General features: G+C 34.3%; 1 protein-coding gene across 1 annotated transcript; it reads left to right on the forward strand.

The window, feature by feature from the left end:
• The first annotated feature begins 12,232 nt into the window (after positions 1-12,232).
• LOC107952709 (probable glucan endo-1,3-beta-glucosidase A6) lies at positions 12,233-14,445 on the forward strand. Its single transcript, XM_016887870.2, has 3 exons — positions 12,233-12,531; positions 12,650-13,948; positions 14,128-14,445. Exons 1-3 carry the CDS (start codon positions 12,474-12,476, stop codon positions 14,163-14,165), a joined length of 1,395 nt encoding a protein of 464 aa, XP_016743359.1. The 5' UTR covers positions 12,233-12,473; the 3' UTR covers positions 14,166-14,445.
• The last annotated feature ends 2,503 nt before the right edge of the window (positions 14,446-16,948 follow it).

The raw sequence follows: 16,948 nt of genomic DNA on the forward strand, positions 1-16,948 counted from the left end.
ATATTCGGATGTTTTTCCTTAGGAGTTACCGGGATTACCACCTATTCGAGAGGTAGAGTTTGGCATTGAACTTGTACCTAGGACTACACCAATTTCGATAGCTCCGTATCGTATGGCACCAACCAAATTGAAGGAATTGAAAGCTCAGTTGCAAGAGTTGACGGATAGAGGTTTCGATCGACCGAGTTTCTCACCTTGGGGTGCACCAGTATTGTTTGTGAAAAAGAAAGACAGGACTATGAGAATGTGAATCGACTATCGTCAATTAAATAAAGTGACAATAAAGAACAAATATCCGTTACTGCGTATTGATAATTTGTTTGATCAGCTGAAAGGAGCTCAGTGTTTTCAAAGATAGATTTGAGATCGGGTTATTATCAGTTGCGAGTTCGAGACTCAGATGTGCCTAAAACTACTTTCAGAACGAGATACGGTCACTACGAGTTCTTAGTGATGCCGTTTGGGCTCACTAATGCCCTTGCGATATTTATGGACTTGATGAATCGGATCTTCAAATAGTATTTGGACCGGTTTGTAATTGTGTTTATAGACGACATTTTGATCTATTCACGAGATGAAATCGAACATGCCGAGCACCTGAAATTAGTGTTGCAGATTTTACGTGACAAGCAGTTATATGCTAAGTTCAGTAAATGTGAGTTCTGGTTGAAAGAAGTTAGCTTTTTGGGGCATGTGGTATACGCATCGGTTATTCGTGTTGAACCGAGTAAAATATCAACCATACTTGATTGGAAGCCTCCTAGAAATGTTATTGAAGTTCGGAGCTTTTTGGGACTTGCTGTGTTACTACAGACGGTTTGTAAAGGGTTTCTAGATGATAGCCACACCAATAACGAAGCTACTTCAGAAAGATGTTAAGTTCGAATGGTCAGAAAAGTGCCAGAAAAGTTTCGACCAACTGAAAACCTATTTGACTGAAGCTCTAGTGTTAGTGCAACCTGAATCCAGTAAAGAGTTTGTCATTTATAGTGATGCGTCCTTACATGGGCTGGGTTGTGTATTGATGCAAGAAGGTCGAGTTGTAGCTTGTGCTTTGAGGCAATTGAAACCACATGAGAAAAACTATCCGACCCATGATCTCGAATTAGCTGCTATCATATTTACTTTGAAAATATGGCGACACTACTTATTTGGAGAGAGGTGTTATATATATTCGGATCACAAAAGCCTCAAATATTTGATGACTCAAAGAGATTTGAATCTAAGACAAAGATGTTGGCTTGAATTATTGAAAGATTACAAGCTTGTCATTGACTATCACCCGGGAAAGGCTAACGTGGTTGCCGATGCTTTAAGTCGCAAGTCACTATTTGCTTTGCGAACGATGAATGTACACTTGTCCATTTCATCCGATAATGTGTTAGTAGCAGAATTAAAAGCCAAACCGTTATTGATTCATCAAATATGTAAAACTCAGAAAGTCGATGATGAATTGGTTGCTAAACGAGCTGAATGTGTTTCGAATGTGGATTCAGAGTTTCAAATTGACGATAATGATTGTTTGAGGTTCAGAAGTCGATTGTGTGTTCCAAGAAATTCGAAACTTATTTCGATGATTTTGAGCGAGGCTCATAGTAGCCGAATGTCAATTCACCCGGGTAGTACAAAAATGTACAACGATCTGAAACGTCAGTATTGGTGGCATGGTATGAAACAAGACATTTCTGACTTTGTCTCGAAATGTTTGATATGTCAACAAGTGAAAGCAGAACATCAAGTGCCTTCGGGTTTGCTTCAGCCGATCATGATACCCGAGTGGAAGTGGGAGCGAGTCACGATGGATTTTGTGCCTGGGTTACCTTTGTCACCAAGCAAGAAAGATGCGATATGGGTTATTGTAGATAGATTGACTAAATCAGCTCATTTCATTCCTGTACATATGGATTTCTCACTTGATAAGCTAGCCGAGTTGTATGTTTCTCAGATTGTCAGATTACACGGGGTACCCGTTTCAATTGTGTCAGAGAGAAACCCAAGATTCACATCGCGATTTTGGAAGAAATTGCAAGAAGCATTGGGTACTAAGTTGCATTTTAGCACCGCTTTTCATCCCCAGACCGATGGTCAATCCGAGCGGATAATTTAGATACTCAAGGATATGTTGAGATGCTGCATCCTTGAGTTTAGTGGTTCATGGGAACGATATTTGCCTTTGATTGAATTCGCTTACAACAATAGTTTTCAATCAAGCATTAAGATGGCACCTTACGAGGCTTTGTACAGTCGTAAATGACGTACACTGTTGTTTTGGACCAAGCTTAGCGAAAGTAAAATCTTCGGGGTTGATTTGATTAAAGATGTTGAGCAGAAAGTAAAAGTGATCCGTGAAAGTCTAAAAGAAGCTTCAGATCGTCAGAAGTCGTATGCGGATTTAAAACGAAAAGACTTTGAATATCAGGTTGGAGACAAAGTGTTTCTTAAAGCTTCACCTTGGAAAAAGGTGCTCAGATTTGGCCGTAAGGGCAAATTGAGTCCGAGCTTCATCGGGCCGTATGAAATATCTAAACGAGTTGGGCCAGTCGCATACAGATTGATTTACCCCCTGAGCTTGAAAAGATGCACAACGTTTTTCATGTTTCAATGCTTCGACGTTATAGATCTGATCCATTACATATAATTAATCCATCTGAAGTTGAGATTCAATCTGATTTGAGTTACGAAGAAGAACCGGTTCGTATTTTTGGCTTGTGAAGTAAAAGAACTACGAAATAAGAAAATCTCATTAGTAAAGGTACTGTGGCTTAAGCATGGGGTTGAAGAAGCTACTTGGGAACTTGAAGACTTTATGAAAGATCGATATCTTAACTTATTCACTGGTAAGATTTTCAGGGACGAAAATTCCTTATGTTGGGGAGAGTTGTGACAGCCCTAATTTGACCCTAGTCGGAAAGTGGTTTCGGGACCACAAAACCGAGTCATAAAAATAATTAACCGTTATATTCTATGCTTATTGTATGTGTAAATGCATGTGTGAAAGTTTCATGCTTTAATTTTCTCATTTGTATGTGAAATTTACTAAATAGGACTTATGTGAGACAATTGTGAAATATGATAGGTTAATTTTAAAGTAGTCTATTAATGCATGCTATAAAAAGAATGGACTTGTATGTCAAATATTCATTTTTTTATATAGTGGCCGGCCATGATGATGTTTTATATAGAATATATGTATTATTTATTAGTTAAATGGCTTTATATTTTCTAATATTAATAAAAAAAATAAGAGAAAAAGGGGTGATGACAACAAAGTTTCATCTTTGTTCTTCCTGGCCGAATTGAAAGAAAGAAAATGGGGCAAGACTTTCGGTCATTTTAAGCTTGAGGAAGGTTAGTAAATTATGTTAGTTTTTGAAATTTTAAGCTTGTTTTAAGTTAATTAGTTAGTTTCATACTTAGCCCATGTCAAAACTTTGAAATTTGGGTGATGATTTGAGCATTCGGTTTTGGTTGATAAGGGAGGGGATTGGATTATTGTCTTTATGTTTTGATGAAGAATTGTTGAAGAGAAAAGTTTGAGTTAGTTGAGGTTATAAATTGCTAATACTCATATGTATAATAGCCGAACATGGATTTTCTTAATGACTTGAACAAATGTCGTTTGGGTGTTTCGAAATGAATAAATTAGATGTTTGATCATCTAAGGGTTCGGCATTGTGCATGATTTTTAAGAGTATGATTTTGAATAATATGAGTATTGGAATGTGAGTAATGTTATGCATAGGTAAAATTATTATGTTCGGCTTTGGTAGTATATATGTATGATTAATTCATTTTGCTAATAATATATAAGGTGATAAATAATAAGATTATTGATGACTTGTGTTTTATGACATTCGACCAAAGGTCTTATGTGCTAGCAAATTCGGTATAAATGTTTAAGTATTATGCATTTTATATTTGATGTCTTGATGAATAAGTAGTGGTTTATTGAAGTGAAAAAGTTAAATTTTGAGTTTTAGTTAAGTATGTGCATTCGGCATTTCTTAATTAACATTAGAGATGAGTGCATGAAATCGGCATGTGTATTTGTGAAAATGCTGAATGTGAACTTGAATAATGATTTGAGCAAGATGTGTTGTATTGAGATTATGCTTAAGTGAAATTATAGATATATGTGATGAAATTTATTGGTGATATACATGTTTAAATAATATGAATGCAAAGAGTTGTGAAAGAGTAAATTGTAGTAAATCTGCTCGGGACAGCAACTGTAATGTGAATTTGGAAAAATCACCATAAATTGTGGGAGTGGATTTAGAATCTGAATAAATTATGTAATTAAAGCTTAGTGAGTCTAGTTTCAAACGAAATCAACTAGAACATATTTTGACTTCTGTAAAATTAGAAATTTGATTCGTAGTAAAGGGTGGTCAGATTAGTCAAACAGTGAAAGAGGGGAAATTTTAAGAAAACTCTGGTATTGATTGGCCAAACTAAAAATTCTGAAAATTATATGGATAAAATATATATGAGTCTATTTTCAGGGAAATTTTATGGCAGTTGATTTGGAGTTTCGTATCTCCAGTTATAAATAATTTAGTGACTGTTGCTCAGGAAGACAGCTTATTGTGAATTTGTGATTTTGTGGTAAACATTGATAAAAAAATTTGTTAATGAGTTGCTTAATGTTTTCTTATAAACTTACTATGATCTATATGTGTGAAAGTCGAATATATATATTATATTCCTGAAGTAATGCTTGAATAGTCGAATAATGACTAGTTTAAAATTTTTGAATTTAAGCTCAAGAGCAAAGAGGATCAAAGTTGGATAGGGGAAAAGAGAAAGTAATTGAGTAGCCTTTCCGCAACCGTTCAAGTATATCCGAGGTAAGTTTTGAGTAGTCACCTTTAGTATATAATTGATGATGCTTTGATATGTATATATATTAGATGAATTGTGACCTTTTGGTTCTACTTGAATTAAGTTGTGTGATAAATAATTTATATATATGACTTATAGTCGAATGGTCACAATGGGTTAAGCTTGAATGATGAAATGGATATGTAATATTTATGTATGACTTTTGAACCGAAATGTAAATGATGGTGTTCATATGGATCTTATATCCGAATGTAGCAAATGACTACTAATGTGATATGTTGAATGAGATGTGTTAATATATAATCAAATATGCATGATATTTGATGTGTATCCGGGCTTAAAGACCCGTAGGATATATGCTGGAATTATATCTGGGTTAAATCCCGCAGGCTTCGTGCTGGTATTATATCCGGGTTAAAGTCCCGCAGGCCTAGTGCTGGTATTATATCTGAACTTAAAGTCCCGCAGGTTTTGTGCTGGTGACTCGATTCGGGTTTTCAACCTAGCAGGCTTAACGACAGTGATTCGAGTAAGATTATGAATTCGAAAATTCGAGGTAAACTACTATTGATTATGTATGATACATTATGATATTCAGGTACGTATTAGGTACTCGTATGTGAATTGATTTTTTTTTAAAGTGAATTATTAGTATCAAAGAATGATATATGTGTGTGAATGATTATTATATCTACGAATAAGAGCATGACCTATTCGGTCAATGTATGTCATTACATGAAAGTATGTGACTTAAATTAATTGTATGAGCTATAAAGTAAAGTAAAGTATGTGCTGGAATTTCTCTGTGTATTTATATATTTATATACATATATATTCGGCCAATAGGCTTTTTAATTGGTGTACTTGTGTATATTTGGCCTAGTGATTTGTAATTAGAATATTCATTTTGTGATACTAAATGCTCGTTATAAATGACAAGTTTTAATTGTTTGAATTGCTTAAAACTTACTAAGCCTTGAAAGCTTACTCTGTTCTTTATTTCTCTGTTTTATAGATTGTTGATTTTGGCCACCGACTCGGGGGTCATCAGCAGTTCATCACACTATCGATCATTTTGGTACTATTATATTTTGGAGTTGATGTGGCATGTATAGGTTAGACTGTTGAGAACGATATTTTGCAAATGTAAATATTTAGCCATACGAATATGGCATATGATCTTGAATGTTTGTATAGTTTTCAGCTTGATTTTTTATTGTGTTTAATGACTATATGAATGTGATAATTAAATGTTTAGTTCGGTAATACCTCTTAACCTTAATCCGTCAATTGGATATGGGTTAGGGGTGTTACAGCAACCTTGCAGAACATTTCAAACAAATCGGGCTCACACGCCGGTGTGCCTTGCTCGTGTCGGCCCACACGCCCGTGTGGCTCACACAGCCCAGATTGACCTTGCCCGTGTGGATTCCACGACCTGGCCCAAGATCCCACATGCCCGTGTGGTTCACCCATGTGGCCCACATGCTCCAATTGGTCAAGCCCGTACCTCGCACACGACCTCTCCAACCTCATACGCCTATGTCTATTTTCCCCGTGCGGCATACGCATGACCTACTTCGTCAACCACATGGCCGTGTATTGCCACACGGCCTCCACACGGGCAGTCTACACGCCCGTGTGGTATCGACAGTTTCAGTTTTGGCTTTCTTCGAACCCTGTTTTTTGTGCAATCGAAGTACACCTCTGGTTCTGATTGAAGCCTAACACAATCTCGAACACTCCAGAACCTATTATTGTTAATCATAAGCCAAATTTTTTAGTCTCTTGATTCGAATAGTTCAGAATAGACAAATCCCAAAACGAGAGATCTACTTACCTTTAACGAATAACGGCGATTATCCACTGTTCAAAACCCCGATTAGTGATCCACAGAACCTAGATTGCCTCCTAAACAGTAAGTTAAACCCCTCTTAAATGATCTCCAAAAGAAACCACACAATTTAACAAAACCATACTTACCGTGCTGATGGAACCACTAGCAGCACGCCAAAACTAATCGAAAGAAAGAAAAACAGAGGAAAGGGGTAAAAGAAATAAAATTTTGGCAGCAAGGGGTTTAGGAAAAGAAGAAAACGACAGAGAGAGCAAAAAGAAAAACAAAAACAGGTTAGCCAAACACCTGATAAACCCTACCTCCCCCTTTAGTGTTTTAGTCCAACTAATAATGCCACACTCATGACTCGAACTTGGGATCTCAGGCATAATCCCTTGCCACTTAACCACTAGACCAGCAGGCCCATTCTGTTAAATTCTTACCAATACATTCTTATAAGCCCATCAACCAAAAGTCAGGCTTAATTAAATAAAAAACAAAACTTAGCCCTAGCTAAGGCTCGAACTTGGGACCTCCCAAACACACCCCATAGCACACAACCTCTTAAACCATATATATTTTATGCCAAAATGACTCAAAACAAAAATCCCGATATTTCCAAGCTCAACAATCCCAAAAGCCAAAATTACAGAAATTTGGGGCGTCACATTAGTAGATATTTTTGATGATTCATCCATGGAAAATTAGAAAAGAAAAGAACTAAATTGGAAATTGAAATAAATAAAAGATGATAAATAAAACAAATGTTTAATATTATCATTTTATATTATCTTTCCCGGTTAAAAGCCATGGAAACCGTAGTTTGAGAGCTTGAAGAAAGAGAAAACTTGTTTGGCCAAATTGGGTGAGTAATCATGTCCCGTTTTTAGTTATTTTTACATTTTTGAGACCGTAATAAGTTAATCTATCTATTTTGGGAATCAATTTGTAAAGATATCAAAGTATTGAAATTTTTCCATGGATGAATATGCTAAAATTTTTGAAATTTGTGGTAGAAAATAAAAGGTTGTTGATAGATAAACAACTTTTGTAAAGGATATTTTAATGAAATTGTGATTTAAGGACTAAATTGTAAAGATGTAAAATTCATGGAAAAGTTTTTATTTTTGTGAAATACATGGGCTGCAAATGTTATATATACAAATTGATTAGGCTTGGAATAAGGATTAAATTGCATGAATTTCAATTTCCAAGCCTAGGGACGAAATTAGAATTAATCAAAAGTATAGGGGCAAAATAGTACTTTTGCCTAATATGTGAATTAGGTTGATTTGAATGTGAAATGTAATAAATTGATTATTAAATTTATTTATATAGATCTGGAAAGACCAAATACAAAATTGGATCAAGGAAAACAAAAAAGTATCGGATTAGTAGATTCTTGTATACGAACAAATATAGAGGTAAGTTTGTATAACTGAATTATGTACATTTATATGTTTGAATTATATGTTGTAAATGTGAATTTGATTTGTGTAATTGTTATGTTTATGAGATTAATCATAAATCCAATAATGCTCGATAAATATAAAACCCTGTTTGGATACATGAAATTCGATTGGACACTGTGCCCGTATTGATTGTGGTCTTGCATATGTTGCAAACATACCATAGCTCAAAAAAGCATCCCGATATTAGCTCTCATGAGCTTCCTGTTTAATGGTTTTTGTGAGCTTCCCGTTATAGCTCTTCGGAGAATCCCGATAGGTTGTGATCCTACATGTGTTGTAGACACACCTTAGCTCTTATGAGCTTCCCAGTTACGGCTCTTAGTGAGCTTTCCATTTATTGGCTCTTTGTGAGTTTCCCGATATGGCTCGTTTGAACTTCCCGATATATTGCTATTCGGAGCTCCCTAATTAATGGCTCTTCGGAGCTACCTGTTAAAGGCTTAGATGAGCTTCTTGAATATTGCTCTTATGAGCTTCCTATTTTAGCCCAGATGAGCTTCCTGTTTATGTACTTTATGAGCACTTCTGGATATGAGTTGATGGGTTTACTATATTGCACACCTTGTGTGTATTACCCATGTACCTATCAAGTTTTCAAATGATTTAACGGGTAACAGCTTGACAAGGGATAATATGAATTCAAAATGAATTACAATGAAATTTCTTGACATGTAAAAATATATATATGATACTATATGTTCCTTGGAAACTTGAAAGGACAAATACATGTATATGGAAATGGGACATCGATGAGCTCATCCATATTTCTTTATACTTATATGATCTACTTAACTAACATGCTTGATAAGATTTTATGTGTGACTAGGTTATTGATTTCATTGGTTTGGATGTACTATGAATGTTTGTTTTAAATGAAAATAATTGGTAAGTTAATTTCCTATTATACGAACTTACTAAGCATTTGAAATGCTTACTCGGTTTTATTTTCTCTGTTTTATAGTGCTCGGAAGCTCGTAAAGGTTGGAATCGGTCGAAGCATCATCACACTATCCTTCATCTTGTTTTGGTATAAATAGCAAACTTATTTTGGTATAATGACATGTATAAGCTAACTTGGCCAATGTTGGCATGTAAATAGTTGTTTGTATTCTAGCCATTGGTATGGCTAGTGATGGTATGTTTAGTGAATATATATATGAGGTTATAATATGGTTAATATATGTGTGCTTGGTATGGTTAGATTGAATTATAGTAAACATATTTGTCTTACAAAAGAAAAGTTTGAATACATGTGATGATATATCATATATAATGTTAATGTGACTTGGTTTTAATGTCTTGAATTAATTGTTATATGTATGCAAGTATTGATATAGGTTGAAGACAAATTGGGTGAGAAAAACGGCCTTGAAAATGGCCTATTTTTGTCCACACGGGTAGACACACGGGCATGTGTCTTAACTGTGTGTGACACACGACCATGCGCACGGGCGTGTGGTTTGACAGTGTGTCCCCTGCATCTTTAAAATTGAGAAATAGAATGCTTCGAATTGCTCACACGGGCAGAGACACGGACGTGTGTCTCAGCTGTGTGTGACACACGACCTAGCACACGGGCGTGTGTCTTGGCCGTGTGAATCTTGCACTTAATTTTCGAAAATTAAATTGTCCACACGGCTTGGTTGGGCGTGTGGTTGGCCATGTGACCCAAGTCAGAAAGTTACACGGGTATGAACGTGGGTTGGTACACGGCCGCGTGCTTTACATCGAATGCCCACACGGCCTAGGACACGAGCATGTCATTTGGCCATGTGAGCCACACTGCCTACCTACATGGGCGTGTGACCCCTGTATTTAGGAAAAATTTTGGAATTTTATGAAAAATATTATGAGTTTCCAATATAGTCCTGATTTGTTTCTAATGTATAAATTGGGCATCGATGGTCCATTTAAGGGATGATATGATTTAAATATGATTGGTTTTAGATATGAATAGTAAATTACATGAATTAATAGTATTTGATATGTAAATTCCAATTATGCTCTTTATCCTTGTTCCGGCGATGGATATGGGTTAGAGGTGTTACAAGAAACATTCTTGCTGAGTTTCTTTCAAACACCCTTTCTTTCTTTTTTCCCATTTGTAAAATAAATCAAAATAAAATAAAAATAAAAATCTCAATAAAAATCAACACAAAGAACCATTTGTAAAATTAATCAAAAAAAAATTCATAACCTATAAAACAGAAAATACCTGCTTCTCCTTTCTTTCTTCCCGCTCTACAAAAGGACAATTTTTTTCCAAGCACAAACCCCACACAGATATATATGCTTAAAGGAAACAAAATTGGAGCTAAAAGCCAATTCTTGAGGGTCAAAAACACTAACCCGTGATCGATTGGTCTTGTCCGCCGCAGGCGGTTAGTGAACAATAGTGGTGCCACCACCCGACAATCTTCCACCCCTACTTGTCGCATTATAAGTCCCCATAAAATACCCCTTAAATTTATTATTATTATTAAGTGACGTATATGACCTCTTTTCTTACTAGTTCTTTCATAACCCGAATATTAGTGTCGTCTTTTTTACTCTCTCCACCTTTTAAATATATATTTAACACATATCATTTGGTAATTATGATTTCATGATTAAATAAAAAAAATTATGATGTCGCCTCCTTCAAACCCTTCACTTGTGTACACTATTGAAAATATAACAGTTTAATAAATAATGGTATTAACATACCATTTACGTATTTAAATATTAATTTTGTATTATCACATTAAAAAAACCCAAGCAATTACATAATAAAAATAGAATAATGAAATGGAAGAAAATTTGAAATATAACCAAAATATTACACTTTCCTTTTAAATCTGCCATTCATATAAAAACCAATATATATAAAATAACATTTTCTATAAATATATTTTTACACCATTTTTATTTCCTCTTACATTTAGTGGATTAATATTTTCTTTTTTCTATATAATCTTATATTTTCATCTATTTTATATGATTAATATATTTCTATTTTATTTATTTCCTTTTTATATTATTTTTCTATTTCATTTGCATTTAGAATTTTGATTAAAAAAAAGTAACGAAATATAAATTTTAAAAACACGAATCGAGTTGCGCCATACATATGAAAGAATACAAAATAATGATGTATTTGGCAAATCAAATCCCATGGTCTAATAAGGAACCTTTTGGATTTGTTGATAATTTTTTGAAAGATTTCTTCAAAAATGTTTCATTAACTCCTCATTTATATCAAGTAGATTTGATTGTTGTGAGAATTCTTAATTCATGAGTTGTAGGTGTACTTGTTGTATTTGCTTCTGGTTGGTTGAGTAATAAAAAAAATTGTATTTTCTAGTACATGTTTATAGATTGGATTAGTTTTTCTAGTGTGTATCATTGATTCTCTTATTTCTTGAATCTATCCATTTTGGATATGAAAATGACTCCTCTCACGAATTTTTCAGATTTTGAAACACATTCAATGATATAAAAGTATAAGTTGTCAAAAAGAAAATAATAATAACCGTAATAATAAATTAGAGATGGGGGATCAGTCAAACTTCTGTAATCTGTAATGTAACTTGAATGAAATAAATAGAATTTGAAATATGAATGAAAATAAAATAATAAAATCAAAATCATAATAAAAAATAAATTCTAAATTATTAAATTTTCTATTTAAATTAAATTAAATAATAAATTCTAAATATACTAAATCTAAATAATAACTAAATAAAAATAACAATTTAAATAATATTTAAATCAAATAGTAATAATATATATAATAATATTATAAGAATAGTATAATAATAGATAGAATATAATATACAAATATAGATTTCTAAATTGAAATATATTAATATAAATATTATTAATTACTTAATATTAATAACAAATAACAATAATTAATAATTAATAATAACTTATAATTTGATTAATTAATATGTATTTGAATTGTTATATAATTTCGATTCTTAATTGGTTTAGAAGTACCTTTAACTGAAGAAATTATTTATCCTATCTCTCATCTGAATATAATCTTATTCAGATTAAAAATAATCTTAAAATAAAACCTCACTAACAATAATAATTTCATCTTTCAAGAAAATCATTCAAAATTCGTATACAAATGTCCACTACCCCGTCCTAATTAAATTGGTTGCATATAATTTCATACAACACACTGATCAACGATGGAATCTTTCTTTCCTTGACCTTCTTTTCTCTGATATGTTACTGTCCCCAACTCCCTCATTATTTTAACAAGGCGGCTATCGTTTACCAGATTTTTAGCCAACAGAAAATCCTCAGGAACAAGCTTCTGATCGACGATGTTGAAGATGGGTCTTCTTTCTCTCTTTTTTCACTTTCTTTTCCTCTCCATTTCCAGTAAGAGCTCTCTCTAAACGCCCAAAATGGAACACTCATTTTTACATTTTTTTTGTGGGGGACTCTAATGTATCTTCCTTCATCTGGTTTTTTGGTTGTTTTGATCTTTGGTTTTCAGGCGGTGAGATCTCAAGCCAAGTGGGAATAAACTACGGTCAGCTTGGGGACAATCTACCATCTCCGGAAAAGTCAGTTAAGCTAATCCAATCCATTGGAGCTAAACGCGTCAAAATCTACGATGCAAATCCCGACATCCTTAATGCTCTCAGAGGCACAGATCTTCAAGTCTCGATCATGGTCCCAAACCAACACTTAACCAACATCTCCACAAACCAAAAACTAGCTGATTCTTGGATTCAATCCAACGTTCTCCCTTTTTATCCCAAAGTCAAAATCCGATACTTCCTCGTCGGCAACGAAGTCATCAGCAGTTCCCCCAAAGAAATTTGGTACAGCATCGTACCAGCCATGCGTAAAATAAAAAATGCCTTAAACACCCACAGGCTCAACAAAATCAAAGTTGGCACCTCAATGGCAATGGATGTCCTGGAATCATCATTTCCACCATCCAACGGCACGTTCCGGTCTGACATAGCCTATCCGATAGTTAAACCAATGTTGCAGTTTTTAAGCCGGACCAAGTCTTTCTATTTCCTCGATGTTTACCCTTATTTCCCTTGGTTCACCGACTCCAATAACATTAACCTCGATTACGCGCTTTTCGAATCCCGAACGATAAAATACACCGACCCGGTTTCCAATCTAACCTACAGTAATTTGTTTGACCAGATGGTTGACTCCGTTATTTTCGCAATGGAAAAACTCGGGTATCCGGATGTTCGGATCTGGATAGCGGAAACAGGTTGGCCCAATGCCGGCGATATCGATCAAATAGGAGCCAACATTTACAATGCCGCTACTTACAACAGAAATGTTATCAAGAAACTAACTGCCAAGCCTCCAGTTGGAACTCCGGCCCGACCGGGACGGGTTCTACCGTCTTTCATATTCGCTCTTTATAATGAGAACCAGAAGCCAGGTCCGGGAACAGAGCGGCATTTCGGGTTATTATATCCAAATGGGTCCAACGTGTATGCGATCGATTTGAGTGGGAAGACACCGGATTCGGCGTACGAGCCGTTGCCGAAGCCAACAAACAACGAGCCGTATAAGGGGAAGATTTGGTGCGTGGCGGCTAGAGGAGTCAATGCGAGCGAGTTGGGTTCAGCATTATCGTACGCATGTTCGCAAGGAAATAAGACTTGTGACCCGATTCAACCCGGAAAAGAATGCTTCAAACCCGATTCGTTGGTTTGGCATGCTAGCTACGCCTTTAGCTCTTATTGGTCGCAGTTCAAGAAGACCGGTGCGACCTGTTATTTTAACGGTTTGGCTACTCCAACGGCCAAAGATCCAAGTAAGTTTTTAAGTTCTTCATTTAACAAATAAAATATCTTCTACACACTAAATTATCGTCTAAAATGTTGTTAAGAGTACCCTTTAATCTTCGCACTATATTATAGGCCTATTAAATTAGCCCTTTTCAAACAAACCTTTCTTTTTTCGGTTTTAATGGTGTATTTATATATTTTTCAGGTTTTGGGCGCTGTAAGTTTCCAAGTGTGACCCTTTAAAGTTTTCTAGTAAGTCATCAGGGGAGTGATTTGGGTCCCCCTTTCATTCATTTTTATGTAGGGGGTAACTTTTTGGCTGGCTGTCGGCACACAAACATACCTCTCATCTAGTTCAATCTTCATCAAGTAAAATGGGCACCCAAATCACTTTGTATTGCGCTGTAGTTTTATTTATTATATCAATCACTCATTTGTTTGGTCAGTGACAATAGAGTACTTTATTGAAATTTAATTGTTTGCTCTGCCCTCTATTAATCTGATTGATAAATTTTCATTTCAACAACGGATAATTGTCCTTTGTGTTGCCTTGTTTCCCTTGCTGATTGTGGCTCAACAAAACCCATCCCCTGAGCTTTTTCTTTTTAATGATAGAAAATTTGAAACAGGATAAGAAATGAGAAAAAAAGGCTAAATTTTTTACACGAGTTTTCAAATTTTGGAACCAATTTTCATAACTCGTTGCTTCTGCTAAAGATTAAAAAACCCACAAAGCATATATGATATAAAAGTGGCCAAAAAGCAGCTTTTACTATTTGAAAATGACAAGTCCATTTGGGAGGAATCTTGCCTGGGTTGGGTGGTGTTGTTTCACCTAAAAACTTAGAAAAGTGACATGACGTGCACATGGATGCAATGTGGTCTGTTGTCAGCGTATGCAACAAGTTGTACCAAAATACTAAGTATTCTTCCTTTTTTAAGACCTTTCTTTTTTTATCGGCACCTTCGTTTTGGTCCCGAGAGTGAGCTCTGATGTTTAAATTAAATGACACCAAGCAAAGTTTCATGGCCCGACAGACTTCCAGTTGTGTCAAAAGATTCATCGATCCCATTATAGTAGTTCTTTTGGGAAAAAATCTGTATAAAATTGGATGACTTATGTCGGGTTAAATAATAATTTAACAAAAAATCAGATCAAACTCAAATATTTTTATACATATTTTGAATCGAGTCAAATGCAAAATAAAAATAAGGGTTAACTCATTTTTTAACCATTCTAATTTTTTTTCTCAAACAATTTTCTAGAACCTATATTTTATTTAATTTCTGTTAAATATAGAACTGATAAGAAATTCAATGGTAGACAAAATCCTAGTGTCAAAAGGTTAAAACTTTAGTCTCGTAATTTATGCGATATTAGGCTATTTTATTCACTTCAAATGTGCCTAAGTTAGCTTAACTCTTCTCGCAAAGTGAGAATTATTGATAGAAATTCTCTTAATGCACAAAAAATAAAGCGGAAGCAAGTCAAAGACAAAAGAAAGATCGAAAGAACATAATAGTCATAGAAAAGTAACACCCAAAAGGTGTTTGAGTAAATGTTCTTAATTAGTATTCACTATTAAAGAATGTAATACAATGGTTGATTACAACTAAGGGGGAGACCCTTTATTTATAGTTTAGTTCCCTCAAATCCAACGGTACAACTAGTTTTACATTGACGGATGAGATCAAAACATATCTACAATTAAGGGATTTACATAATCCCCAAGATTACAAAATCAAATCTTATCATATTGCAAATATAACAAGATTACTTTCCCTATTTACCAAGGTAGCCCTAATTTACCAAAAGTGCTTTGTTAGGCCACCAAGGTTTCAAGTAGATGGGTTTTTTCACTTATTCCTTGTATCGAGTCAGTTCAAATGGGTCAAATGAGCCCTATTCAATAGATTGATCTCAATGGGATGTCCTTTGTACAATGATCACGAGCTTTGAATCGTAGCCCATGACATTCTCCCTCACCTATTCTCACAACACCCTCGTTGCATCCTCGAAATGACATTGATTTGACTTGCCTTTGAACTTTCTTAAAGCCTTGGCCACTTCCCGACTAGTCTCTCTATTGGGTAGTCCCACACATTGAAACCTTTGTCTCGACTTTCGTCGTCGCCTAGATTGAATTGTTTCATGTTGGATCTAGTGTCCTAATTGTAGTATTTTCGTCAATATACACTTTTAATTTTTACAAATAGATTAGTTAATAAAATTATTCATAAATTACATTAATACATTGTATAATGTCCTCATATGATTTTTGAACGCAAAGAAAAATGGAAGAAAATGTTTCTCATTGGTTGTTTAATGTTTAATCGATACTAAATAATATTACGTGGTCAGATCGTAATATGAAAAGACAACTTATATTAGTAGACAAACCTAAACATGTCATTAGTTTAATCAGAAATGAGCAACTGGAATGGCGAAAATGTGCAAGTGTACAGAATCGTAACAAGTAGTAAAGTGACGAGTATTGTCGAGTTATTGTATCAACAGAGACTGTGTGAGCGAATATTTATGAAATGTAAAATTTAACAATTTGGTGGAGGAAAAATATGTTGATTTGAAGACGTGTTATAAAAACTAAAAATTAACTAAGTGATTAACTAAGAAAATAAAAAGTTAAAATTCCAATGCATGATTTCAAAATCTGAATTTAATTAGTGTGACATAAATATGTTAGAACAATTTTATTATTTAACTTAGAATAATTAAAGTTGTGTTCATGTTGTTATGAATAATTTCACGGCAACTCAATAAATCACTAACTAGTGCACATACTTACCTATTAGAACCTATTAATCTCTTGACCATATCTTTATGTCAATTCAACTGATTAATCAAATTTTAATAAACAAATAAAAGATTATGTGAGGTAACAATATATCTCTATATTGAAACAATTTAATCACAATAATCTTGCAAGTTATGCAAGGCTAATGTATTGTTTAATACCGTCACTAATTTAACCCTCCATTACCTTAGAAGATTAAACATGCACCAA

The sequence above is a fragment of the Gossypium hirsutum genome, chromosome A07 (genome assembly GCF_007990345.1).
Source record: "Gossypium hirsutum isolate 1008001.06 chromosome A07, Gossypium_hirsutum_v2.1, whole genome shotgun sequence".
Classification (NCBI taxonomy): Eukaryota; Viridiplantae; Streptophyta; class Magnoliopsida; order Malvales; family Malvaceae; genus Gossypium; species Gossypium hirsutum.